This window comes from Ahaetulla prasina, chromosome 4 (genome assembly GCF_028640845.1).
Source record: "Ahaetulla prasina isolate Xishuangbanna chromosome 4, ASM2864084v1, whole genome shotgun sequence".
In the NCBI taxonomy this organism is placed as follows: domain Eukaryota; kingdom Metazoa; phylum Chordata; class Lepidosauria; order Squamata; family Colubridae; genus Ahaetulla; species Ahaetulla prasina.
This window is the reverse complement of record NC_080542.1, coordinates 800700-828660: the sequence shown is the minus strand read 5'-3', so window position 1 is coordinate 828660 and position 27961 is coordinate 800700. Positions and strand designations below refer to the sequence as shown.

At 51.6% G+C, this 27961-nt stretch overlaps 1 protein-coding gene across 3 annotated transcripts; it reads left to right on the top strand.

Annotated features, from left to right (window-relative positions):
* Window positions 1-299: 299 nt before the first annotated feature.
* On the top strand, window positions 300-27924 carry LOC131197634 (phosphatidylinositol 4,5-bisphosphate 3-kinase catalytic subunit alpha isoform-like). Of its 3 annotated transcripts, none has more exons than XM_058181944.1 (23): window positions 300-630; window positions 2804-2966; window positions 3446-3706; window positions 4594-4756; window positions 6030-6239; window positions 7492-7742; window positions 9225-9467; window positions 10323-10408; window positions 10887-10992; window positions 11683-11835; window positions 11988-12122; window positions 12788-12912; window positions 13022-13103; window positions 14164-14328; window positions 16140-16243; window positions 17536-17707; window positions 18909-19015; window positions 19132-19253; window positions 22534-22612; window positions 24225-24395; window positions 25559-25676; window positions 25788-25939; window positions 27158-27923. In XM_058181944.1, exons 3-23 carry the CDS (start codon window positions 3518-3520, stop codon window positions 27441-27443), a joined length of 3219 nt encoding a protein of 1072 aa, XP_058037927.1. In that variant the 5' UTR covers window positions 300-630; window positions 2804-2966; window positions 3446-3517; the 3' UTR covers window positions 27444-27923. The 3 variants fall into 3 exon arrangements, with proteins under 3 accessions (XP_058037927.1, XP_058037926.1, XP_058037928.1); XM_058181943.1 differs by having other exon boundaries at window positions 18891-19015; XM_058181945.1 differs by lacking the exons at window positions 300-630; window positions 2804-2966; window positions 3446-3706; window positions 4594-4756 and having other exon boundaries at window positions 6107-6239; window positions 7545-7742; window positions 18891-19015; window positions 27158-27924.
* Window positions 27925-27961: the final 37 nt, after the last annotated feature.

The following is a 27961-nucleotide window of genomic DNA, read 5'->3' as shown; positions in this document are numbered from 1 at the left end:
CGGCCGCGCACGGGCTGGGCTTTCCAACAGCCCCACCAACCGGGACCCCGGCCTGCTCCCGTCTGCGGGAGGCAGGAAGGAGGGGTCCTTCCTGCGGGAGACTCCTCCTGGCGGGGCTTCCTCCCTCCTCCTCCTCCTCCTCCTCCTCTTGCCTGCCTGCCAGCCGTGCGATCGGCGCCCCCGGGGCCGGCTCGGGCGCCTGAAGAAGCGGCTCTGCCCAGAAAGGGGCGGGGGGGGCCCCGGTGCCGCAGCAGCGCCGCCCCGGGGGGAGGGGGCGAGCCGGCCGGGCCGGGGGAGGGGGGGAGGGGCGGGAGCGTGGGAGGGCCGCCGCCGCCGCCTTTGTCCGCAGCAGCAGCGCCGCCGAGAGCCGGGCGGAGGGTCGGGCTGTCAGCGGGCATCGCTCCCTCCGGCGCGGGCCGCCTCCCTGGGCGCCAGACCCTCCGGTGCCCCCGCCGCTCTGCCCCTCCGGCCCCGCGGCCTGGCTTCCCCTCCCCGGGCCGGCGAGCAGCGATGCCGGGCGGCGGGCGCGGGGTCCGGCGGGGGAGCCGAGCTCTGTGACGCAGCCGCCGCCGCCGCCGCCGCCGCCACCCCCCCGGCAGCCCCCTCCCCTCGCCGCCCGCCTGCTCCGGAGTAAGTAGCGGGGTTGCCGATGGCTCGTGGGGAGGGCAGCATCGCGGGGAGGGGGACACGCGTGTCTGGTCAGGTAAGGACGCCTCCCGGGTCTGCCTAGGGGCCGCTTCCCGGGGGTCTCTCTCCTCCCCTGGCGGGTCTGCGCTTTCCCACGGAGAGTCCGCCGTGGGAAGGGACGGGGACTCGAGGGGGAGACGCGCCGGTCTGTCCGACTCCCCCCTCTCCGGTTCGGGGATGGCGATCCCCTCCCCAGTTCCCGGGGGAGGGGAGGGCTACCGTACACCCCCCCTCCGGAAAAGCCCCCTCCCGACCCTTGGGAGCCGCGGCCGTGCGAAGCCTTCCGGCCCGGCCAGGCCCGCATCTCCGGCTCCGTGTTTCAACTGCGGAGGTTGGCGGCTGAGCTCCACTCGCCCCTGGCTTGGCTTGGCCCCCCCCCGCTCCCCGTGTTTCCCGAGCGGGGTCCCCAGGGGTCAGAAAAGTCAATAGATGAGCCCCCCCCCGCCGCTTTGATCGCGGGATTGAACCCCGGGGTGGGGGGGGTCTTTCTTTCGCCCGCAATTCCCCCCTCCCTTCTCCTCTCATCCCCCTTCCCGTTTCCTGTGGGTTGCCAAGCCCAGGAGCCGAGGGGGGGGGAGCGAGATCCCCCCCTCCGCCCCATTCCCTGCCCCAGATGTGTTAAGGGGCTTCTTCCTAAGGGCCCTTGAACATCTGCACATCCTCCTCTTGCCTTGAGCATCGTCTCCGGGGAGAGGAGGAGAGGAGAGGGGGGGGGGGTCTGCAGCAGGAAGGATGCGTAATAGGAACAACAGTCGGTGCCTTGAAATTCCAAATATCCGGATGAAAAACAAGAGCATTCTGTCAAAAACTGAGCCGACCTCTTCACAGAATAAGTGTGGCATTGGAAGGGACCTTGGAGGTCCTGTAGTCCAACCCCTGCTGCCCACCACCCCTTAATTCCCAGGGGCCAGCAGAATGGACATTTTTGGCACCTCTTGCTCAAATGCCAGGGCCTCTGGTGGCGCAACAGGCTAATGCAGCCTATTATTAACAGCAACTGCTTGCAATATTGCAGGTTCAAGTCCCACCAGGCCCAAGGTTGACTCAGCCTTCCATCCTTTATAAGGTAGGTAAAATGAGGACCCAGATTGTTGGGGGGCAATAAGTTGACTTTGTATATAAAAAATATACAAATAGGATGAAGACTATTGCTTGACAGAGTGTAAGCCGCCCTGAGTCTTCGGAGAAGGGCGGGATATAAATGCAAAAAAAAAAAATTTCAGCCCACAGGGGCCGGTCGCTCGGACCCCTTTCTCGGCCCAGGTATCTCAAAGGGGCTAATTTACAGAATGCATCCAAAATCCGGGATCCTGGATTTTCCCAATGGAAGCGAAATTTGGCCAATTTCAGAAAGGCTTTGATGACATGATAGGAAGGACCCTCAAATCTTTTGATGGCATCATAAGAAATCGTCATTAAATGTTTCCTGTGGTCACTGTGTTGAGCAGTCCATGGAGGGGCAGAATCATCTCTAAACATCTCACCCAATTTTTAAGAACTTTTGGAGGACAGATTGCGGAAAGGATGAAGGCTCTGGGAAGAGAATACAGGCAGTCCTTGACTTGCGACAGTTTGTTTAGTGACCATTCTAAATTACCATAGCGCTGAAAAAAGTAACTTAGGATCATTCCAAAGATGCTTTTTCTGACTTATGACCATTTTTCACACTTAACGACCCTTGCAGCATCACATCACGTGGTCGCGTGATCCAAATTCAGACGCTTGGCAACCGACTCATATTTATGACGGTCGCTGTGTCCCGGGATCATGTGATCCTCTTTTGTGACTTTCTGACAAGCAACGTCATCCAGGTTCACTTAACAACCATGTAACTAACTGGACAACTGTGGTGATTCCCTTTTTGCAACAGTGGCGAGAAAGGTTGTAAAAGCTCACTTCACAAAGCTCACTTCACAACTGTCTTGCTTAGCGACAGAGGTTTGGGGTTGCGTGGTGGTCGTAAGTCGAGGACTACCTGTATCTCTGAAACGATAGCAGCCGAGAGCTCGCGGGTTGCCTAGCTGAAGGAAAACCACGTATTTCTAAGTTCTTTCATCCTTATTTTTATGTATTTATTTGAATTAATCTTCTTTGTCATCTCCTGTTGTCTCCCCAGCAACTGATGCTGGCTTGTAGGAACACAATCACAAAGATGACAACTGTTGTGGCCTCCTGAGGGCAGGCTGGCTGGCAAGGGGGATCCGGCCGGCCCCTTGGGGAGAAGGGCTGCTCTCTAGGGCATCTGCACCACCCATCGTCCTGTCCTGCCCTCCTCCGGGGTAGGTAACTGAAGTGGGGATGGGTGGAGGAGGGGCTGCAGCTGGAAGCTACCTGGACGCTCTGTGGGGTTCACCCCCACTCCTCCTCCTCCTCCTCCTCCAACCCCCTCCTTTCTAATTGGGTCGTCTGCAAGAGAATCACCAAGCTTAGAGACCCCACAGTCCTTTTCCTCCCTCTTCTTCCTTGTCTTCTTCCTTTCTTCCTTTTCCTCTTCCTTTTCTTTTCCTCCTCTTCCTCCTCCTCTTCCTCTTCCTCCTTTACTTTGGGGGTCAAGGGAGAGACAGAGCTGGTGGGTTCTTGGCCTTCACCCCCTCTAAAAGTCACAATGGAGTGGTTCGGCGGTTAGGCCACACCAACCATTGCATTGATCCAACCAACAACTGAAACAAGCCATGGTTTAGGGCAGCCCACAAGCCAAACCCCGACTGGCTTCATCAGACCCTCCTCTTCCTCCTCCTTCCCCCCCCCCCGCTTCCAGGTGAGCCGGGATGCTTTAGCCGCCAGCCACAACTCCGTCAACGTGCCGAGACCCTCCCGCCCGCCCGCGGCCATGCCACCCCGGCCTTCCTCGGGGGAGCTATGGGGGCTGCACCTCATGCCCCCCCGGATCATGGTGGACTGCTGCCTGCCCAACGGGATGGTGGTCACCCTGGAGTGTCTGCGGGAGGCCACCCTCCGCGGCATCAAGCAGGACCTCTTCAAGGAGGCCAGGAAGTATCCACTCTTCCACCTGCTGCAGGTGAGACGACACACCTGGCCAGGGGACGCACCTGGCCGATCAACCAAAAGGAGGGAGGGGCGCTTAATTTATTGGAGAAGAGAGGAGCTGAGGAGTTAAAACGGCCCGAGAATCAGGTCTTCCTCTGTTTAGGGAAGAAGGTGCAGGCTTCAAAATGTGCCCAGGTAGTCCTCGACTTACAACCGTTTGTTTAGTGACCGTTCAGAGTTCCAACAGCACTGAAAAAACAAACTTAGGACTATTTTTCACACTTAATGACGATTGTAACATCCCTGCGGTCACATGACCAAAATTCAGACGCTCGGCAACCGGCTCGTATTTAAGGCCCAAAATTCTGTTGCTAAGTGAGACATTCGTTTTTTTGCCCCATTTTACGACCATCCTTGCCACCGTTGTTAAGGGAGTCACGGCAGTTAAGTTAGTAGCCCCGTTGTTAAGTGAATCAGGCTTCCCCATTGACTTTGCTTGTCAGGAGGTCGCAAAAAGTGATCACATGACCTTGGGACACTGCAACCGTCATAAATACAAGTCAATCTCCAAAAGTCTGAATTTTGATCATGTGACTACAGGGAGACTTATACAGGTTATAAGTGGGAAAAACTTTTCAGTTCAGCCACTAAATGAACCGTTGTAAGCCAGGGACTGCCTGCATTGGAAGATCCTTCTGGGGGGAGTGGTCCTTTAGACCCCCCCCCAATTCCTTCTCCCCTTGGTTTTTGTCCTGCCCCTCCCCTTCCCAGGAGGAATCGTCCTACATCTTTGTAAATGAACCGTTGTAAGCCAGGGACTACCTGCATTGGAAGATCCTTCTGGGGGGAGTGGTCCTTTAGACCCCCCCCCTCAATTCCTTCTCCCCTTGGTTTTTGTCCTGCCCCTCCCCTTCCCAGGAGGAATCGTCCTACATCTTCGTGGGGGTGACCCAGGAAGCCGAACGGGAGGAGTTCTTTGACGAGTCCCGGCGTCTTTGTGACCTGCGGCTCTTCCAGCCGATCCTGAAGGTGGTGGAGCCCGTGGGGAACCGGGAGGAGAAGATCCTCAACCGGGAGATCGGTGAGTCCAGGATGACACCGACTGATCAAGTAGGATGGTGAATAAGGGTCGGTCTCGAACTGACTGCGTTGCGCCTGCACCGACCCGCACCGTTCCCAGGTGGCATTTCCTCACGGGGCACACCAGGTAGTCCTCGACTTACAACCACGAACCCAAAATTTATGTTGCTAAGCAGGACAGTCTCGTTAAGTGAGGGTTTTGCCCCGTTGGAGAACTTTTTCTTGCCACTGGTGAATCAGTGCAGTTCTTAAGGTCATTAAGTGAGTCGGCCTTCCCCATTGAGTTTGCTCGTCAGAAGGTCGCGAAAGGGGATGGCGGGACCCATCCCGGGACGCTTCGACCGTCACAAACACAAGCCAGTTGCTCAGCGTCTGAATTCTGATCACCTGTGAAAAGTGTGATGAACGGGCGGAAGTAGCTTTTCTCAGTGTGAAAATGTGTGAAAAATGGACGTGTCATTTTTTTCAGTGAAAATGAGCAAAAGTCACTGTTTTGAGTGTGAAAATAAGTGTGAAAAACGGACATAAGTCACTGTTTTTCAGTGCCGTCGTAACTCTGAACAGTCCCTAAGCAAACGGTTGTAAGTGGAGGACTGCTTGTATTGCCCTGGAAACCTGCAGCTGGTGTCTGCTTCCTATTGCTTTTCCACGGCCGTCCAAGAGACAGAGGAGACCGACAATCCAGTGTGCCGTGGCACAATCATGCCAGCCACACAGATTCCAATCGTTTGCCCAGGGATGTTACGATGCCCTGGGCATTGCCATCCCTCATGCTGGACATCCACGCTTGACCCCTGCTTGGCCAAAACCACAAAGGGATAGCAGAATAACAAACAATTCCATTTCTACCAAGATAAGATTAAAGTTGAATAATTTATATTTTTACAGTATTTTGTGTTATTCAAAGCAGGGGTCTCCAACCTTGGTCCCTTTAAGACTTACGAACTTCAGCAAAGCTGGCTGAGGAACTCTGGGAGTTGAAGTCCACAAGTCTTAAAGGGACCAAGGTTGGAGACCCCTGATTCAAAGGATTAAAATACAAAATCCAAATTAAAAAAATGAAACCGAGAGAAAAGAAAAATAGACTAACCGGTAGAATATATTTCAAAACAATTTGAATTCACATTTTGCATTTTTAATATTCTTGTCCAGTTTTAGTGTCGTCTCTTTTCATTTTTTTTCTTTTGGATTTTGCATTGTACCCTTCGGAAAAAAAAAATATATGAGAGTATATAAATTGAACGAATCCGTTAATCCAGACCTTTGCTCCGAAGGCTTTGCCATTGGGATGCCCATCTGCGAATTTGAGCTGGTGAAGGACCCCGAGGTGCAGGAATTCCGGCGGAACATTCTCTCCGTTTGCCGAGAAGCCGTGGAGACCAGGGGGTCGGCGGGACCCCAAAGCCAGGCCTTGTACGTCTACCCCCCCAACGTGGAATCCAGCCCTGACCTGCCCAAACACCTCTATAGCAAGTTGGACAAAGGTGAGTGGGGGGAGATGGCGGTGGGGGTGCCTGTATGAAGATGACTCCAGTGTTTTGCAGTCACAGATAGTCTTCAACTTATAGCCAATGGCTTAGCAAACTTTCAAAGTTCCGACACACCTACCCAAAGGGGTATTTGCAACCTGGATTCAAAGTTCCGACGGGTACCTCCCTGCAGTCATGTGACTGAATTTTGGCCAGTCAACAACTGAACCACAATGGGTTGTTTGCAGCATTCCCCCAGTGTGGTGACTGTGTTACCGTCACTGACTGTTGGTTCACTTAACATCCATGGCATTCATGTAACAGCTGTAGACTTGCTTGAGGTATGCAGCTAAAAAGGCGGAAAAGTACAGTTGGTCATGTGACCTGTTTGATGACCGTCACGAGTTACAACCATGATGGGCAGGCTGCATTACGGTCATAACTCGGGGTATACCTGTAGATGGAGTGATTTGGCTGCCTGAATGAGATAACTCTCCACAAATGCTGCCTTGTATTTATTGTGGGCGGTCAGATTTAGAATTATGATTTATTGCAGGGGTCCCCAAACTTGACCCCTTTAAAACTTGTGGACTTCAACTCCCAGAATTCCCTGGAACTAATGCATTCCTTTTTGATATGTCTATCCACTGTAGCCTGATTACTCTCTTATAATCCCTTCCTCTGCAATTTCTCTGTTGGAGCCTGTTTACTCTCTTGTAATACCTTCCTCTGCAATCTCTCCGCTCTAGGGGCTAGGAAGAAAAAAAAAACAGGCACGGCTGGGTGAGGAATTCTGTGAGTTGAAGTCCACAAGTCTTAAAGGAGCCGAGTTTGGAGACCCCTGATCTATTGAGCTGACTGAACAGTGCTTAGAGAGAACTAGATCACAGATCTCTCTAAAAAATTCCTTGTAAATCAAGAATTAAAACAAAAGGATCAGGTCTAAGAATATTCCCCATTGTTTCTAAAATGCCTCTTGGAACAGGACGATTCCTGCAAAGAGACAAGAATTTTGTCAGTTGTGGTCTTCCCAGGTTGATTAATTAATTCGTTTATTTATTTGTAAAATTTATTGCCTGCTCATCTTACCGCAGGGTGACACTGGGCACCTTACGATCTTAACAATCCCAGAGCTGTGGCTGTCGCACAACCATCAAAAACAAGTCCCGATTCCTCTCCCCTCGATTTTGTTCCCTCCCGCGCCTGGCCTCCTGCGGACGCACCCGAGTGACCGTTGCTTGTCCTGCTTTTCCCCCCCTTCCTGAAGGTCGGATCATAGTGACCATTTGGGTTATTGTGTCCCCAAACAACGACAAACAGAAATACACCCTCAAGACGCCGCACGACGCGCTCCCTGAGCAGGTGATCGCCGAGGCCATCCGGAAAAAGACCCGCAGCATGCACCTCTCACCCGAACAGCTGCGCCTCTGCGTGCAGGAGTACCAGGGCAAGTACCTGCTCAAGGTTTGCGGCTGCGACGAGTATTTGCTGGAGAAGTACCCCCTCAGTCAGTACAAGGTGAGCCCCTCCTTCCTGATGCTGCAGGCAGCCTTTCTCGGCACTTGTGGGGGGCTCTTGTTGTCAGGGTCTCCTTGGTCCAACAGGGCCATCTCTCAGAAACCAGGAAGCGGGTCTTTTCGCTCTGGAATCACACCCACACACACACACAAGCACACCCGAGGTCCTTCAGCTTCCATCCTGCTGGAGGTCTGAAAGACTTAGAAAACTTGGCTGTGTTTTTTCCCCAAGCTAAGGGGCAAGAGTGTTGGTGGAGTCCCTGCGGTTGTTGTGTTGAGGGAGTGTGACTTTTTTTGTTTTCGTATTTTCTAAGCCTCAAAGTCAGGGGTCTCTGAACGTGGCCCTTTTAAGGCTGGTGGACTTCAACTCCCAGAATTCCTCACCCAGCCATGCCTGGTTTTTTTTCTCTACTAGCCCCTGAAGCAGAGAGATTGCAGTGGAAGGGATTACAAGAGAGTAAACAGGCTACAGCGAAATCCACAAGCCGTAAAAGGGGGCCATGTTTGGAAAGCCCTGCTCCAAATAATAATGCTAATAGGGACTGGAGGGGGAGGCGGAAGAAGAAGAGGAGGAGGAGAAGGAGGAAGAGGAGGGCCAGTCCAAGAGTGCTGAAGAGAGAAGGGTCCAAGGGAAGCATTGAGTCCGCTCCCCGCTCAGAACAAAAACTCCAATTTTTATTTATTTATTTTTTAAAACAAATTTATAGGGCCACCCAACTCGCCTGTAGGCGACTCCAGGTGACTTATAAAGTCTTAAAAATTCACCGTATAACTAAAAACTCATTTAAAAAAAACCCTCCAGAGATCAACCATGACAAAAACAACACAAATCAAATCGGCCACTGATCGGTTCCCTCTCCCTTTGGGGTCTGCTGACCAAGCGATGTTTTTAGGGCCCTTTGGAAAAGAAACGGGGGGTGGGGTGGGGTGAACCATACCACGGGGTGAGTGATGTTCCGTAGAGAAGGAGCCCACCACCGAGAAGGGCTTCTTCCGCAGTCCCACCAGAGGTGCCTTCCCTAATCGATGGGGCCCATAACATGTCCGGCCTTCTCATCCCGGTGGGTTCCTTCCAATCCATCCCCTGTCCCCATACCCCCAAAAATGCAGGGTTCCCTTCATGAAGGACCTGAGGGCTTTGGATGCTGCAGGAGAAAAAGACTCAGCGATTGTCCTCCCCAAGGTCTTTGAACCCTCTTCTGTGGGGTGGGGTTGACTGCGAAAACCAGAGGGGCCTTGGGGGACGGGGTGGTGGCAAAGATGGCCGAAGACCTGCCTCTGTTTCCTCGTCCTCCGTGACTCTGCCCTCTTCCGCCGTGCAGAGCAGGAGTTGCCAGGAAGAGGCCCCTTCTAAGATTAGAAATGGTGGGGTTGCCGTGGTCCGAAGTAGCCAGAAGGACAAGCAAACGGACGAGGCCCAAATCCCTGCTGAAGTCTCCGTGCGATCTTGACACCGCCCGGTGTTCCCCTCTTCCTCCTCCAGTACATGAGGAACTGCATCGCCATCGGCCGCCTGCCCCACCTGATGCTGATGAGCAAGGAGAGCCTCTACAGCCAACTGCCGGCCAACGTCTTCGTGCTGCCCTCGTACGCGCGCCGGTCGGCCACCTCCTCGCACGTGAACGGAGATGTGCCCACCAAGTCCCTCTGGTCGATCAACAGCCTTCTGCGCATCAAGATCCTGTGCGCCACCTACGTGAACGTCAACATCAGGGACATCGATAAGGTGGGTGGGTCCAGGTGAACGCTGCCTCCTCAAATTATACGGGGGCGGGAGCGGGGGCGGTCGTTGATCTGACTCAGCGTCCCGGTCAGTTTCCATCTTCTCAAATCATGGCAACTTGAAATGAGGTCAGTCCTGTTGATCCGACCGCAGCAGCTTCTTATTGGCTGAGGTGCCCCCCCCCCATCTCCATTCAACCCCACATGATCCCAACCAACCGTATGTGAGTCCCTGAAAAAACAGCAGGAAAAGAGATTGAGCCAATAACTGAGCACCCAACTATTGCTGAATGGGAAAGCCGGAATGGGGGACCCACCCGAACAGAGTGAAGGTCCCTCTCGTAGCCATTAGCTGCTGACGTGCTGGCTTTCAGACCCTCATCAGACTTCCATCTGCTAGGTGTCACCACCCATAATCCTCAACCAGTGAGAGAGGAAGCAACTGGAGGTAGTTTTCAACTTATGACCACAGTTCAGCCCAAAGTTTCCGCTGCTAAGCAAGACATATGTTAAGCAAGTTCTGCCCCGTTTAACGAACTTTCCTGCCCCTGTTCACTGCAGTTGTTAAAGTAGTAACACGGTCGTTAGCGAATCTGGCTTCCCCGTTGGTTTGGCTTGTCAGGAGGTGACAAAAGTGGATCGCAGGACATTGCAACGGTCGTAAATAGGAGTCAGTTGCCGAGCGGCCGAATTTTGATCACGTGACCAAGGGGATACCACAGCGGTCGTAAATGTCACCTTTTTTGGTGCCGTTGTAACTTTGAATGGTCACTAAATGAACGGCTGTAAGTCGAGGATAACCGGGAGTGGATTTCATGCAAGAGAAGCCTTGAATTCCGCTCTTCCTTTCTCCTTCTAGATTTATGTCCGGACGGGAATTTTCCACGGTGGGGAACCCCTTTGTGATAACGTCAACACTCAGCGGGTGCCGTGCTCCAACCCCCGGTAAGGATGGGGGGGCGGTAGAAGAGAGATTATTATTATTATTATTATTATTATTATTATTATTATTATTATTATTATTATTATTATTATTATTATTATTATTATTATTATTATTTGTATTTGTATACCGCCCTATCTCCCGAAGGACTCAGGGCGGTTCACAGGCAAGTAAAAACATATATATACAAATTAAGAAAACCATTAAAAAACTTATTCAAAAAGCCAAATTATTAAAAATAGTATAAATATTAAAACCAATTAAAACCCCTATAAAATTTAAAAACTAGTCCAGTCCTGCGCAGATGAATAGGTGAGAGGCCCCTGTCCCAAACCGAGCGAGCCATGCCCCGGCCGGAAGCTCCTTGGCATGGCCAGGCAGGGCAGGGGGTGGGGGGCTGGTCTCCTTAAGGAGGGGACCCCAAGCAGGGAGGCACCTCCAGCTACCCGGTTGACTTCAGAGCCGCCTCTTTGCTGCCAGGTGGAACGAGTGGCTCTCCTACGATATCTACCTGACCGACCTGCCGCGTGCAGCTCGCCTTTGCGTCTCCATTTGCTCCGTCAAGGGCCGGAAGGGGGCCAAGGAGGTGAGTGTCCGTGGGGAGCCCCACACGTGGACCGGAATGTCAATTAAGCCCCAGGGACGGGCAGTTCTCGACTTACGACTACAACGGAGCCCAAAATTTCCATTCGTAAGCGAGACAGTTGTTACGTGAGCATGAAAACCAAGAGAGTTGATTTTATTGTCACTCACAGCTGCCACCTTGAGAATATTGTGCTGAAAACCCCTGGCTGAGGGTGGGTGGGTGGGCTGGGCTGGGCTCAATTGTGGTCGTAAGTTGAGAATTTCTTCTAGCCCGATGAGGAGGGGGATAGGTGGATGTAGGTCAGTGTATCCCAACCGTGGCAATTTTCAGATGGATGGACTTCAGGTTCCAGAATTCTGCGGATTCCCTATTCCAAGGGTCTCCCTCCTTGGAGACTGGAAGGCTTGTGAACTTCAACTCCCGGAATTCTTCAGCCCATTCTCCAGATGGGGAATTCTGGGAGTTGAAGTCCATATTTCTTAAAGTAGCAGGGCTGGCTGGGGAATTCTGGGAGTTGACAATTCTTAAAGTTGCCGTGGTTGGAGACCCCTGCCCTATTTCATATCCCCCATACTGCCACCCCTTCCCCAGAGAAAGGCCTCGGTGCTGAAGGTTCTGCGGTGGGCAGAGTCAGGTTGAAGATGCTCCCTGACCCTGTGCCCCCCTCCTTCCCCTTTCCCACTCCCACAGGAGCACTGCCCCCTGGCCTGGGGCAACGTCAACCTCTTTGATTACAAGGACACCCTGGTGGCCGGGAAGATGGCCCTTAACCTGTGGCCGGTCCCCCACGGCCTGGAGGACTTGCTGAATCCCATCGGGGTCGGGGGCTCCAACCCCAACAAGGTGAGACCACCCACCAGGGCCCTGACGTCCTCAGGAGGCTGGCCGGGGGAGGCGGTGTTTGCGTGATAAGTGGGACCCTCCATGGGTAGCGTGTTCCCCAGCTTTCAGGAGGAGCGGGCTTGCTTCAACCTCTTGCTTTGCTGCTGCTACAGGAGACCCCGTGCCTTGAGCTGGAATTCACCTGGTACAGCCACCCGGTTAAATTTGCCGACGCCGCTGAAATCGAGGAGCACGCCAATTGGGCCATGTCGCGGGAGCTGGGTCTGAACTACTGCATGGTGGGCTTGGTAAGGGGGCCGCAAGAGGTTTGAGACTTTGGGGAAAATTGCAGAGAAGAACAACGAAGGGGATGAGAGGGCTAAAGGAGACTAAAACCTAGGAAGAACGGTGGCAGGATTTGGGTTTGGCCAGTCTAGAGAAAAGAAGGACGGGGGGGGGGGGGGGGGGACATGGTAGCGTCTTCCAGTATTTGAGGGGCTGCCCCAAAGAGCGGGGGGGGGGCTCCACCTGTTTTCCAAAGCACCAGACGGCAGGAAAAGCAGCAACGGATGGAAACTAACCAAGGAGAGAAGCAACCTGGAATTCAGGAGAAATTTCCTAACAGGGAGGGCAATTAACCAGTGGAACAGCTGGCCACCAGAAGTTGTAGGTTCTCACGGGAGGCTTTCCAGAAGAGCTTGGACAACCATTTCTCTGAAATGGGGTAGTGTCTTCCACTTGAGCAGGGGGCTGGACTAGAAGACCTCCAAGGCCCCTTCCAGCTCTATTCTTGATTGAATGCTCAGGGCAGAGGTGGCAATAGGGTTGCTGGCTGGGGAATTCTGGGAATTGAAGTCCCCTCCCTGAAAATTGGGAAACGGTGTCCTAGCCGGTTCCGTCTTGCTGTGATCCATAAAGAGGAGGGGGCTGATTTCTCTTTCCCCCCCCCCCCCCGGCTTCCCCCCTCCTCCAGAGCAACCGCCTGGCCCGCGACAGCTCCCTGGACGAAAGCGAATTGGAGCAGCTGCGTAACATCTGCAACCGAGACCCCCTCTCGGAGATCACAGAGCAGGAGAAGGACTTCCTTTGGCGTCACCGGTGGGTTCTGACCGCCCGAGTGGGGTTGGACAGGAGCCGTGGCTGCTCCCCTCCCCCTCCCCCTCCCCGGCCCAGCCTTGCCTTCAGCTGCCCCCTCCTCTCCTCCCAGGCACTACTGCGTCAACCTCCCCGAGACCCTGCCCAAGTTGCTGCTGTCCGTCAAATGGAATTCGCGGGATGAGGTGGCCCAGGTGAGCAGGGACCCCAATCCTTGGCTTTCCAGCTGGGACCCACAAGAAATTCATTGGGGCGCGGGAGGCAGGGACGGTTTGGCGACCACTCACCACCGTGGCCCATTCACTGCGGGACAATTCTACAATTCAGTTTAATTTTTTTAAAATAATTAAAACATTGTCCCAAAAATGCTTTTTTTTTCTCAAGAGGCAACTGGCGGAATTGTCAGAGACCTCCCCCCCTCCCCTCCCCGACGGCTCCTCTAAAAATCCTTGTCTGGGGGGCTGTGAGATCTGCGCCTTTTAAAGCAGCCGCCTCACGTTTTAAAGGCACTTACTACAGTTCGTTTTTGGGATGTGGTGGCTCAGTGGCCAAGATGCTGAGCTTGCCGATCGAAAGGTCGGCAGTTCAGCGGTTCGAATCCCTGGTGCTGCCGTGTAACGGGGTGAGCTCCCGTTTCTTGTCCCAGCTTCTGCCAACCTAGCAGTTCGAAAGCAGGTAAAAAATGCAAGTAGAAAAATAGGGACCACCTTCGGTGGGAAGGGAACAGCGTTCCGTGCGCCTTTGGCGTTGAGTCACGCCGGCCACATATTGTAACCATGGAGACGTCTTCGGACAGCGCTGGCTCTTCGGCTTTGAAACGGAGAGGAGCACCGACCCCCTAGAGTCGGGAACGACTAGCACGTACGTGCGAGGGGAACCTTTAACGTTATCTTTACAGTTCGTTTAGTGACCATTCAAAGTTACAACGGCAAAGAAAAAGTGACTTAGGATTCAGACGGTTGGCAACTGACAGAGTCCCAGTTGCAACCTTCTGACAAGCAAAGTCAGTGGGGAAAACAAAGAGTCGTCCGGTCTCTTCTTAAACACCTCCAGCATTGGTGATTCACTTAATGACTGCAGCCACAAAGTTAACACATGTTTGGCTTAGCAGCCGAGATTTTGGGCTCTGTCGAAAGCGATAGTTCGCAGCACCTTGAGGTTTCCCGCCAGTTCGGGAGAGCCCCGCAGTGATGGCTGCCATTCTTCTTCCCTGTTTCTCCCCCCCGCACCCTTGCACACCCCCCCACCCCCCAGATGTACTGCCTCCTCCGGGAATGGCCCCTGATCAAACCCGAGCTGTCCATGGAGTTGCTGGACTGTAACTTCCCTGATCCGGTCATCCGGGAGTTTGCGCTGAAGTGCCTGGTCAAAGGACTGACGGATGACAAGCTCTCCCAGTATCTCATCCAACTGGTGCAGGTAGGAGGCGGGCGGGTGGCCGGGTCTGCCTCACCTGAGCGATGCCAGGGGGGCTCATTTCGGGGTTCCGGGGCTCGGAAGACCCGGAATGGCGGTGAGGGGCCTTCAGAAAGAAGTGGGGGGGCAGATCGGTTACAGGAACGGCCTGCAGCAGAGTTGGGGGAGTGTGAGTGGGTTTTGGGGGGCCGGTCAGAAATGGGAGGGAGGAGTTGGCAGGTCACTACTGGTGACACCAGGACCTGGGAAAGAGGCAGTTCTTACGGAATAACGGAATTGCGGAGTGGGAAGGGACCTTGGAGGTCATCCAGCCCAACCCCCTTCTCGAGCAGGCGACCCTATATTATTTCAGACAAATAGCTTCCAATTTCTTCTTATAAAACAGAATAACAGAGTTGAAAGGGACTTTGGCGGCAGTGGTGAAATCCAATTTTTTTTTTACTACCGGTTCTGTGGGCGTGGGTTGGTGGGCGTGGCAGGGGAAGGATACTGCAAAATCCCCATTCCCACCCCACTCCTGGGACCAGCCAGAGGTGGCATTTGCCGGTTCTCCAAACTACTCAAAATTTCCCCTACCGGGGGAATTCCCCCCTCATGGAGAACCTCTTTTATTTCATTGATACCAAAAGAGGAACAGGATTGTTCTAAACCTGGGAATTATAGGCCAATCTCACTCTTAAATAATGATTATAAGATTTTTGTTAAAATAATAGCTAATAGATTAATGTTGATTTTGCAGCGAAGAATTCATAATGATCAATCTGGATTTATAAAAGGGAGACAGATGAGGAATAATGTTAGGCAGATTGTTAATTTACTGGAGTATTTAGAAAAGAAAAATTTTATTCCAGCAGCATTTATCTTTCTCGATGCAGAGAAAGCTTTTGATCGATTGCATTGGGATTTTTTATTTAAATTAATAGAAAAGATGCAATTTGGAGATGGTTTTACAAGAATAATTAGGGCAATTTATGGAGAGCAAAAGCACAGATTATAATCAAATCTAATAACAGCAGCAAGATTACTAACAGGACAATACTGGAAGAAAAAAGAAGTACCTACAATAGAAGAATGGATATTGAAAGTTGCCAATTTGGCTGAGATGGCGAAGATATCAGCCTTTTTGAAAGACAATACGCAAGAAAGATACTTAAAGGAATGGAAAAAATGGATTGACTATATTCAACGTAGATATCAGACTAAGAGTTATCAGACTGTTTTTGAATGATTATGATGTATTATTTTTGATTGTTTTCGGGAAGTTAGGAATTGATGATTGTAGGGTATAATTAAGTTGGGATGAAAATTTTTAGCATATGTTTGTTTTATTTTTAACTATACCTTGTGTTCGTTCCGGAAGTCGGGGGTTGTGAAGGAGGGGGAGAGGGGGAAGGGGAAAATTTTGTAAAACTTTTTGAATAAAAAAAAAAATTTCCCCTACCGGTTCTCCAGAACCTGTCAGAACCTGTCAGCCCAGCTTGGAGGTCATCTAGACCAGGGGTCTCCAACCTTGGCAACTTTAAGCCTGGCGGACTTCAACTCCCAGAAAGCCCCAGCCAGCAAAGCTGGCTGGGGCATTCTGGGAGTTGAAGTCCGCCAGGCTTAAAGTTGCCAAGGTTGGAGACCCTTGATCTAAAACAACCCCCTGGTCAGGCAGGAGACCCTATATTCTTTCAGAAAAAATAGCTTCTAATCTCTTCTTAAAAACAGAGTAACAGAGTGGGAAGGTGCCTCGGAGGTCATCTAGTCCAGCCCCCTGCTCAAGCAGGGAAACCCTTTACCCAAAATACGATTCTCTCTTTTGTCCCCCCCAGGTTCTGAAATACGAGCAGTACCTGGACAACCCTCTGGCTCGCTTCCTGACCATGAAAGCCCTGACCAATCAGAGGATCGGACATTTTTACTTCTGGCATCTCAAGTGAGTCCCGAGGAGGCAGGTGGGTCAGGGGAGGGGCTAGGAGCACGGGGGCGGGGCTTGCAGAAGATTGACAGGGTGGGCTGTAGACAGGCCAGGTTTTGCTTATTTAGTTTTTAGGGTTTTCCTGCAATAAGAGCTTTTTTTTTTTTTTTTTAAACCTCTGTTAAAACAGCATCCGAAATAAATTGTGGCCCAGTTCAATTCATTCATTTGAATAATTGCAGCCCTATAATTGATAGTTCAGAATACAGTCTGTCCTTGGCTTACAATTCATTTAGTGACCGTTCGAAGCCATAACAGCACTGAAAAAAGTGACTTACGACCGTTTTCCACACTTACAACCGTTGCAGCGGGGAGCAAAAACAACGGTCTCGCTTAGCAACGGAGGTTTTGGGTCATGTGCTCAAAATTTACACGCTTGGCAAATGACTCATGTCCCGGGGGTGTGTGTCACGTGATCCCCTTTTGCGACCTTCTGTCAATAGCGGAAGCCGGATTAGCTCAACAACTTAACAATGGCAGCGATTCACTTAACAACGGTGGCCAGAAAGGTCATGAAACGGAGCAAAAGCAACTGTCCCGCTTAGCAGTGGGCGTTGTGGGGTTGAATTGTCGTCGCAAGTCGAGGACTAGCTGTAATTGCCGCCCTGTGGTTGGCGGGTGAGAAGGAGGCGTGAAGCAAGGAGTCACAGCTGTCCCCACATCTGGCTCATTTATTTATTTATTTATTTATTTATTTATTTATTTATTTCGATTTTTATACCGCCCTTCTCCTGGAGGACTCAGGGCGGTGCACAGCCAAGTAAAAATTCAATATATAAACATTAAAAAGAAGTTAAAAAGAAATATTATAATGTGGCCGAAATTTTAAAACCATATAAAATCTTAAAACATAAATACCCCAATAAAATTTCAATCCAGTCCCGCTTGGATAAATAGGTGCGTTTTCAGCTCACGCCGAAAGGTCCGAAGATCAGGCAATTGATGTAAACCGGGGGGGGGAAGTTCATTCCAGAGCGTAGGAGCTCCAACAGAGAAGGCCCTTCCCCTGGGGGCCGCCAGCCGACATTGCTTGGCGGACGGCACCCTGAGAAGACCCTCTCTGTGTGAGCGTACGGGTCGGTGGGAGGCACAAGGTAACAGCAGGCGGTCCCGTAAGTACCCGGGTCCTAAGCCATGGAGCGCTTTAAAGGTGGTAACCAAAATCTTGAAGCGCACCCGAAAGACCACAGGAAGCCCTCGTCAGGAGACCCTCCAGGGGGCCCGGCTCACCACGGTTGTGTCCTGCCCAGGTCGGAAATGCACAGCAAGCCGATCTCCCAGCGTTTTGGGCTGATGCTGGAGGCCTTCTGCCGGGGCTGCGGGATGTACCTGAAACACCTGAACCGACAGGTGGAAGCCATGGAGAAGCTCATCAATCTGACCGACATCCTCAAGCAGGAGAAGAAGGATGAGACCCAGAAGGTATCTCCTGCGGGGGAGGAGGGGGGGAATTGCTTTGAAGGAGGAGAAGGAGTTGGGGGTCAATTGGAAAGAGACCCTGTGGCCCCCTGGTTGGTGCCTCGGAGGTGCTCTTTACTTCCAGGGCCCCCCTAGGCAAGAAGAACCAAATGCACGGGCAGTTTTGGGATTCAGCCGGTTTGGGAGAACCGGTTCTTACATTTCTGCCTGGCCCACCCCTTCCCACTCCTCCCCTTCCGGGAGTCCCCATGCACCCCATTTTGGCTCCCAGGAGGCTGCAGGTGGGCCTACTGGGCCCAAAACACAGTGTGGGGAGGTGCGGCACAATACCCACCCCCCACCCCAATGGCCCGTTTTTGCTCCCAGGGGGGTGCAGGAGGCTGAGTGCTGCCTATCACAACCCCTGGCCACGCCCACCATGGCCACGCCCACCCAGACGGTCATTAGGGCAGACAACCAGTTGTTAAATTATTTGAATCCCGCCACTGTGCACGGGTATAATATAGGTGGTACCAGGCTCAATAGCAGTGACTGTGAGATGGATCTTGGAGTCCTAGTTGGCCATCGCTTAAATCTGAGCCAGCCGTGGGCTGCAGCTGCCAAAAAGGCCAATGCAATCCAAGGCTGTATTAACAGAGGGACAGAATCAAGATCAGGGGAAGTGTTAAGACCACTTTATGATGCCCTGGTAAGGCCACACTTGGAATCCTGCATCCAGTTGTGGTCACCAGGATATGAGGAAAGGATGCCGAGACTCTAGAAAGAGCGCAGAGAAGAGCAACCAAGAGGATTAGGGGACTGGAGGCTAAAACATATGAAGAACGGTTGCAGGAATTATGCCTAGCTGAGTGAAAGGATGACTAGGGATGAGATGATAGCATCTTCCAGTATTTGAGGGGCTGCCCCAAAGAAGGGAGGGGGGTCAACCTATTCTCCAAAGTCCCAGAAGGCAGGACAAGAAGCAATGGAGGGAAACTAATCAAGGAGAGAAGCAATTTAGAACCAAAGAGAAATTTCCTGACAGCGAGGACAATTAGCCAGTGGAACAGCTTGCCACCAGAACTTGTGGGTTCTCCATCACTGGAGGCTTTTAAGAAGAAATTGGACAACCATTTGTCTGACATGGTATAGGCTGTCCTGCCTGAGCAGGGGGTTGGACTAGAAGACCTCCAAGGTCCCCTTCCAGCTCTGTTCCTCTGTTAAGATGCAGATGAAGTTCCTGGTGGAGCAGATGAGGCGGCCGGACTACATGGAGGCCCTGCAAGGGTTCATCTGTCCTCTCAACCCCGTCCACCAGTTGGGCAACCTCCGGTGAGACCTCAGGCAGGGCTCCTTTGGAGGGGAGAGTGGCGGTGGGAGGCAGCCCGGAATGGGGAGGGGTCTTCTAGCTGCTCCCCCCCCCGACCTCTGCCTTCCCTCTCTTGCAGGCTGGATGAGTGCCGGATCATGTCCTCGGCCAAGCGTCCCTTGTGGCTCAACTGGGAGAATCCGGACATCATGTCCGAACTGCTCTTCACGAACCACGAGATCATCTTTAAGAACGGGGACGGTCAGTGGCAGAACCGGGATGCGGGGGGGAGGGAAGGGGGCGGAAAGGACCCTCAGGGATAGACTCAAGATCATCCAAAGTGTTCATACCACTTTGGTAAGTGTTGAATAGCCTGACGTAGGAGCCGATCGTTGGGTCTGAAGTCAGAGCGGGAAAAATCAAGCGCGCGCATCAGGGGCTGAAGCCACAGGCAGCTCCCTTTAAAAGGCGCGGCTCCATTTGGCTCATACTGGAGCTGAAAGAAACGGAGGGTGTGTCCTGTTGCCTCTCTCTCCACCCACTATTCAACACTGGCGACGAAGGTGGGATCTGGAGAATAGGACTACAACGGCTGAACTTGGACTCCACGTGGTAATCATCGGCCATCGACTTCAGAACCAACCGGCCACGCAAGATGTCTCCAATTATTCCACCCGCTCCGTTCCACCCCGCGGGAGAAGACTGGGATCCCTACACGGAGCGCTGCCACATGTTCCTGGAAGCAGACGGCCTCCTGAGCCTGTCCGAGCAGAGGAAGAGGAGTCTCTTCCTCACACACTCTGGAGCCGCTGTTTTTAAAATGGCCAAAGCCCTTTCGGACCTGGCCAGCGCTGGAGAGGATCCACTACACTCCTCAGGCATCCTCACTCGTAAGGCAACAAGAGTTTTACTGGTAAGATCAGTGAGAAGGCGAGTCCATCAGCGAATTTGTCGCTACCCTATGAGAAATCATAACCTCACGTGAGTTCTCCAATTTGGACGAAGCCATGAGGGACCATCTGGTACTGGGGCTCCTCGACCTAACATTACCAAGCCGTTGGCTAGCGAAGCCCAGAATCACTTTCCAGGAAGCCATGGAAGAAGCGATGGCGACGGAGGCTTCCCAAGAATCTGCAACAGCTATGAGGAAAATGAACAAGCCACCGTCGCAAGCGAGAGAAGCCGCCATTGTCCACTACGAGGAGGCTGACACAGAATCCGAGGATGGAGACGAGGAAGAAGTTCAGCAACTTCGTTCGGACTGGAAGGGGAGAAATCCTGAGAGGGAAAGAAAAGGGCGCTGGTGTGCCAGGTGCGAGGGAAACCACTCCATGATGGAGTGCAGGTTCCGAGAGGCCATCTGCCAGCGATGTGAGAGAAAAGGGCACATCGCAAGAGTCTGCAGGGCATCCCAACCCACAAATCCAGGCAATTCAGCCCTTCACAGCATCCCGGGAGTTACCAGACATGTGGCCGAAAGAATCCGTCCGGAAAAACCCGTCGCAGAGACAACTACAAATCAGACAGAGGGGAAACACACCAAACAATCGTTGTGGGGCATTCGAGTGCGGAAAAAACAAAAAAGATGGTGGCCATCATTTACATCGAAGGAAGAACTCCAGAATTCCCCATGCCTGTTTTTTCCCCTCCTATCCCTTGGAATGGAGAGATTGTAGAGGGAGGGATTAGAAGAGAGTAAGCGAACCACAATGGGGATACACATCATGGGAAGTGTTAATACCACTTTATAAAGCCTTGGTAAGGCCACTTTTGGAGTATTGTGTCCAGTTTTGGTCACAAGAAAGATAATTAGGGGCCTGGAGGCTAAAACATACTATAAAGCTAGTACCACTTTATAAAGGCTTAATAAGGCCGCACCTGGAATGCTGTATCCAGTTTTGGTCACCACATTGCAAAAAAGATGTTGAGACTTTGGAAAAAGTGCCAAGAAGAGCAACAAAGATGATTAAAGGCCTGGAGACGAAAACATACAAAGAACAGTTGCAGGAATTGGGGCTGTCTGGTTTAGTGAAAAGAATGACTGGAGGGACGGGACATGATAGCTGTCTTCCAGTATTTGAGGGGCTGCCCCACAGAAAGGGGAGGGGGTCAAATTATTCTCCAAAGCACCTGAAGGCAGGACAAATCAAGAAACAACGGATGGAAACTCATCAAGGAGAGAAGCAAACTGGAATTAAGGAGAAACTGCCTAACAGTGAGGACAATTAACCGGTGGAACAGCTTGCCTCCAGAAGATAAGATAACTTTTATTGTCATTGTTTACTGTGAGTACACTGGCACACATTAAAAATGAAATTCTGTTCTCAAAAGTATGTATTTACCCAAGCACATTCATAACACACACACACACACAAATCACTGTTTTGAATACGTAGCAGGAAGAGGAAAATTTGAGAGTTCACAAGTTGTGAGGGCTTGGAGGTTTTTAAGAAAAAGACTGTAAGAAATTATCGTGTATATATCCAGATATGCAAGCAAAATGTTGGAGATGTAATTGTGATGACGCTACATATTTTCATACTTGGTGGACTTGTAAAAATATTAAGGCTTTTTGGATAAGAATTTGGTGGATTCTACAAAATGTTCTGAAAAAGAAGATAAAGTTCCTTCCGCAAGTTTTTTTGGTGGGAATTATCACGGACTGTACAGTAATTGAGATTAAGTTGATTTTAAATTCAATAACAGCGGCAAGATTACTAATAGGACAGTATTGGAAGAAAAAAGAAGTACCTACAATAGAAGAATGGATATTGAAAGGCAAAAATCTCAGCCTTTTTGAAAGACAGTACGCAAGAAAGATATTTAAGTGAATGGAAAAAATGGATTGACTATATTCAAAACAGATATCAGACTAAGAGTTATCAGACTGCCTTTGAATGATTAGGATGTATTATTTTTTATTGTTTTGGGGGAAGTTAGGAATTGATGAGAATTGAAGGATTATAATTTAGTTAGGAAGGAAAAAATTTTAGTATATGTTTGCTTTATTTTTACTATACCTTGTGTTTGTTCCGGAAAGTCGGGGGGGGTTGGGAAGGGAGGGGGGAAAGGAGGAAAAAAATTTGTAAAACTTTTTCAATTAAAAAAGAAAAGAAAAGAAAAAGACTGGACGGCCACCTATCTGAATTGGTGTAGGAGGGTCTCCTGCTTGAGCAGAGGGTTGGACTAGATGACCTCTGAGGTCCCTGTCAACTCTGTGGTTCTGATGGCGTCAAGGGGCTGGATTGGGGCCTCAAGCAGGCCGAGGGGCAGCACTGGGGTCCCTGGGAGTGAGACACAGCTCAATGCCCATATGGGGACCCATCTGGCTTTCTGCTGCGGCGTCCTTCAAAAGATGTGTAGAAATGTTGGGGTTGCAGGTGGATCTGACCCACATACGGATCTGGAGACCCACATTGGCCTCCCTCGGGGTCTCCCCTCCGCTCCCCATCAGCCCGACCTCACCCCCGGCCCACCGACCGCGCTGAGGGCAGCTTGCTTTCATCCGTGCCGTGACACTTCTTCGCTTGATCCCTTCTAGATCTCCGACAGGACATGCTGACTCTGCAGATCATCCGGATCATGGAGAGCATGTGGCAGAACCAAGGACTGGATCTCCGGTAGGAAGGATCCCTTCGGGGCTGGTGGGGAGGGACGGCTGTGGATAGCGGGCGAAGCAGTGGTGCTATTCAGCCCCTTCTATCCGGTTCGGGCAAACGGGTAGCGGATGTCATCACATCCCGTTTTTGATGCTCTGTGCGTGTGCCGTGAGCGCATAAACACGCTCACATTTGCAAACCGGTAGCGAAGGTAATGAATGCCACCACTGGGGCGAAGGGTCAGCCAGCTGTTACCTACTTGGGGGTCTTTTGCTGGGGATACAGGCCCCCTTCTACAGATACCCCAGGCCTGGCCTGATCCGGGGGGAGGCCCTGGCGAGATGGTGGCGCTGCCTCCAGAGGGCTGAGTCCTGTCCAGGATAGTCCAACGCCCGAGTGGACAACACTGGGCCATGAAGCTGGCTGGACATGCCCACTTTCCACCTCCTTCAAGACTCAAAACGGGGTTTTCCCCAATTAAAAAACAAAGGAAAGATTTCACTATTAAGAGCCAAACAAGGGTAGAGGGAGTCCTCGTCTTACGACTGCAATTGAGCCCAAAATTTACGTTGCTGAGTGAAACGTGTTAAGTGAGTTTTTGCCCCATTTTACAAACCTTTCCTGCCACGACCGTTAAGTGAATCCTGCTTCCCCATGGAGGTCGCAAAAGGGGATCACGTGAGCCCCCTGGGACACTGCGACCGTCATAAACGCGAATCAGTTGCCAATTTTGATCCTGTCACCGTGGGAACGTTGCAACGGTCGTAAGGGTGAAAAAGGGTCACAAGTCACATTTTTCAGTGCTGTTGTGTAACTTTGGTCACTAAACAAACTGTCGTACGTTCGAGGACTCCCTGTGTGTGTCTGAGACCCTGGACTCAGAGATAACATTCGGGGAGAGGGGTGCGATTTGTGGTAAATAAGAAATTGTGTAGACTTTCTACAAGCAAATTACAATAGCAGTCTGTTAACAGAATGCTTTGAATTTTAATTTGTCAGCGGTTTAACCTGTTAACTATTTTTTCTTTCACGTGTATAATTTAGGGCAGGTCAGTTGGGTTGCCACGCGATGGGTGCTTATAAATTCTGGGCCTGTTTTGCCGGGGGGGGGGGGGAGGAGGAATTGTGGGAGGGTAATATGTGCTTTTATCCTTCGTTTATAATTCACAATTTTTTTCCAATGTTCTCATTTAGTTTTGTTTCGTCTCTGTTAATTTCTTTTTCTCTTTTGGATTTGATATTTTAACCTTTGGAACAAACGAAAAGAAAAACCAAAAAGTCAAAAAAAATAATAGAATAGAATAGAATAGAATAGAATTTTATTGGCCAAGTGTGATTGGACACACAAGGAATTTGTCTTGGTGCATATGCTCTCAGTGTACATAAAAAATATATAATTAAATAATAAATAATAAAATAAATAAAAAATAATAATTAAAAAGTAGGAGGAAAAAAGACTGAATATGAGGCGTGTTGCAGGAGATAGCTGGTCCTTGCGAAGCCCCCTGCCCCATTTGGGAGCAGCAGCCCCCCCCCCCCCCCGCTTCCTTCCCCCTCCCTGGCCTTCAGCTCCAGAAATCAGAGCTTCTGGCTGGGTGGGACCCAGGCCTGACCTGCCCTCCTCTCCTTGCAGGATGCTGCCCTACGGCTGCCTGTCCATCGGGGACTGCGTGGGGCTCATCGAAGTGGTCAAGAGTTCCTACACTATCATGCAGATCCAGTGCAAGGGCGGCCTGAAGGGGGCGCTCCAGTTCAACAGCAACGCCCTGCACCATTGGCTGAAGGACAAGAACAAGGGTGAAGGGTCAGTGGGGGGGGGGACAATGGGGAGGGGGGCGCTGCACACAGGCTCTTCCGCAGAGCCCAGCAGGGGGTTGGGTTGGGTGGGGAGGAGAAAACTTGCAAGACGCTTTCGGCAGAGCGACCTTGGAGGTCATCTAGTCCAACCCCCATGCCCAAGCAGGCGACCCTGTAGAATTTGACTGCCCAATCTTTTCTTAAAAGCCTCCACTGATGACGCACCCATAATTTCTAGTGGCAAGCTGTTCCACTGGTGAATTGTCCTCACTGTTAGGAAGTTTCTCTTTAATTCCAGGTTGCTTCTCTCCTTTGGTTCGTTTCCTTCCATTGTTTCTTCTCCTGCCTTCAGGGGCTTTAGAAAATAAATTGCCCCCCTCTTCTTTGGGGCAGCCCCCCAAATACTGTAACACTCCGATCGTATCACCCCAAGTCCTCCTTTTCTCTAGACTAGCCAGACCCAAATCCTGCAACCGTTTTTCCTGTTTTAGTCTCCAGTCCTCTAATCATCTTAGTTGCTCTTCTCTGAACTTTTCCCAAAGTCTTGCCATCTTTCTTGTAATGTGGTGACCAAAACTGGATGCAGCATTCCAGGTGTGGCCTTACTAAGGATTTAGAAAGCGGTACCAATACTCTGTGTGATTTGTGAGTTGAAAGGGGTCCTTGGAGGTCATCTATCCAACGCCCTGCTCAAGCAGGAGACCCTGGACAGTTCTCTTATTTAAAAAGCTCCATTGTTGGAGAACCCACAACTTCTGGTGGCAAGCTGTTCCCCGGGTTAATTGCCTTCACCGTCAGGAAATTTCTCCTTAATTCTAGGTTGCTTCTCTCCTTGATTAGTTTCCCTCCGTTGCTACTTCTCTTGCCTTCTGGTGCTTTGGAAAATAAGTTGACCCCCCTCTTCTTCTTGACCCCCTCAAATATTGGAGGACTGCTATCCTGCCCCTCCGCCCCCCAGTCCTTCTTTTTTCTGGACTGGCCAAACCCAAATCCTGCAGCCGTTCTTCCTCCAAGCATCTTGGATGAGAAGCGAAATGTTTTTAAGCAAAAAAACCCAAGAAAAGTCCCGTTGTTTTGGGGGGAAAAGCACTTTTGGGGCAACCGCGACCTGGAGGACGGTAGAGCCTCCCTGGACCGTTTGCCAGGCTGACCTTCTCCCTGCCTGTCCAGGTACGATGCGGCCATCGACCTCTTCACGCGCTCTTGTGCCGGCTACTGCGTGGCCACCTTCATCCTGGGCATCGGGGACCGTCACAACAGCAACATCATGGTCAAGGATGATGGGCAGGTGCGTGCTTCCCCTCCGTGGCCCCGGCCTGGGGGGGGTGGGCTTTGAAGGCCTGTCCGCAGCCGAGCCCCCCCTCACCCCTTTGCCCCCCCCCCTCGTCTCTCTCCGCAGCTCTTCCACATCGACTTTGGACACTTCCTGGACCACAAGAAGAAGAAGTTTGGGTACAAACGTGAGCGGGTGCCCTTCGTCCTCACCCAGGACTTCCTCATCGTCATCAGCAAAGGCGTGCAGGAGTGTACCAAGACCAAAGAATTCGAGAGGTGGGCCTTGGCCAAGCAGGTCGCCCATCCCTCCACTGACTCCCTCTCCCTCCCAGGGCCTCCTTTGCCGTCCCCCCCACCCAGATCTTCTCTCTGCAGCTCCCCCCAGAACCTGGCCCCGTCCCTCTGCCCCCCAAAGGCCTTCCCATTTCTCCCCCTCTCTCCCCAGGAATAAGCTGTGTTCTTGAGGAACCTTAGCTTAATCCTGGTTTATAGCTACCTCCTCGACTTACGACCTCAACGGAGCACAAAATATCTGCTGGGAAGCGAGACATAGCGTTCGGGGAGTTTCGGCCCGTTTTACAACCTTCCTTGCCACCGTGATTAAGCGAAGCAGTGCAAGTTGGCTGGCTTAAATTGATTTTAACAAATTTTTAAATTCTTATTAACTAATTTTAAATGGGTTTTTTTTAGCTTATTACATATTTTATTTCTCAGGCCAATTTTAAAATAAGTTTTTTAACTGCATTTTAAATTTGTATATTGTACCGTCTGCTTTATTCTTGCCTGTACACCGCCCTGAGTCCTTCGGGAGAAGGGCGGTATAGAAATCAAATAAATAAATAAATAAATAAGTTGTTAAGGGAGTCACGCGGTCATTAAGCAAATCTGGGTTTTCCCATTGACGTCGCTCGTCCGAAGGTCACAAAAAGGGGATGACGTGACGCCCCTCCTTGGGGACATGGCGACCGTCATAAATACGAGTCGGTTGCCAAGCCTCTGAATCTTGATCATGCCGATCAACGGTCGTAAGAGCGAGAAATGGTCATAAGTCAGTTTTTTCTGTGCCGTCGTAACTTTGAATGACCGTCTGATGAGCAAACTCAAGGGGGAGGCCCGGATTCACTTACCAACCGTGTGACTCAGCCGCGATTCACTTAACAACTGTGGCAAGAAAGGCATAAAATGGGGCAAACCCCAACGTCTGTCTCGCTTAGCCATGGAAACGCTGGGGCCGTAAGTCGAGGACTGCCTGTATTCTTGGGTACCGGAATGGACAGCTGTGTGTGTGTGTTCCTGAACATTTGGAGGACTTCCCAGAGGTGGCATGGACAGCCCTTGGTTCTGCGGCTGGGCATCCCATCCTACCGGAGGGCCGGAGGTGGGTCAGGGACCCCCGTGGTATCTTCTCTTCCTGCCCCCCTCCCGGTGTATCTCGGGGAGCGTCCCTTCACCCTTTTTACTTCCTCCTCCTCCTCCTCCTCCTCCTCCTCTCAGGTTCCAAGAGGTGTGCTACAAGGCCTACCTGACCATCCGCCAGCACGCCAACCTGCTCATCAATCTCTTCTCCATGATGCTGGGCAGTGGGCTCCCGGAGCTACAGTCCTTCGACGACGTGGCCTACCTGCGGAAGACCCTGGCGCTGGACAAGACGGAGCAGGAGGCCCTGGAGTACTTCACCAAGCAGATGAACGAGGCCCACCACGGCGGATGGACCACCAAGATGGACTGGATCTTCCACACCATCCGGCATATGCCGCTCAGCGAGGCCAGCCACGACTGAGGGACCCGCCGGGAGGAGGGTTGCGTGAGCCCTCGCTCAAGCAGGGCCACCCGCTTGATTTAGCCGAGACCCTCGTGGTCCGTGTCTTCTCTTGGGACCAGCCGAGAAGATCTGGAGAAGGTCACTGGAGGGGATCTCAGGACTCGGCCCTCCACTTCCTCTCCGAGCCCCACGGGAGAGCGGGAAAGACCCTCTCCCCGTTGGCATCGCGGCCCCCTTCGGTTCAACCCAAGAGATCACCCTCTGCTCAGCCAGAGACCCTTCCTCTCCCCTCCGCTGAAGCTTCCTGGGAGGGAGGGGGCTGCGGGGAGGAAGGAAGGTCGGGGAGCAATCAAAAGACAAGGGTAATACTTGAAAACGTCTGGAGTCAGAAAAGGAAAAAAAAAATCATAATTATTTTCTCTCTCTCTCTTTTTTCAAATAAAAATTTAAAAAAAAAACACCATGTTTGCATTTATACCAGCCTCTAGAGCAGGGCTCTCCAACCTTGGCAACGTTAAGCCTGGAGGACTTCAACT

Excerpts from the sequence above, each read along its gene's own strand:
- LOC131197634 (XM_058181943.1), top strand. The coding sequence starts at position 3,518 with ATGCCACCCCGGCCTTCCTCGGGGGAGCTATGGGGGCTGCACCTCATG. Across the intron at positions 11,836-11,987 it reads GGGGCTCCAACCCCAACAAG|GAGACCCCGTGCCTTGAGCT; the intron begins GTGAGACCACCC and ends CTGCTGCTACAG. Across the intron at positions 12,123-12,787 it reads ACTACTGCATGGTGGGCTTG|AGCAACCGCCTGGCCCGCGA; the intron begins GTAAGGGGGCCG and ends CCCCTCCTCCAG.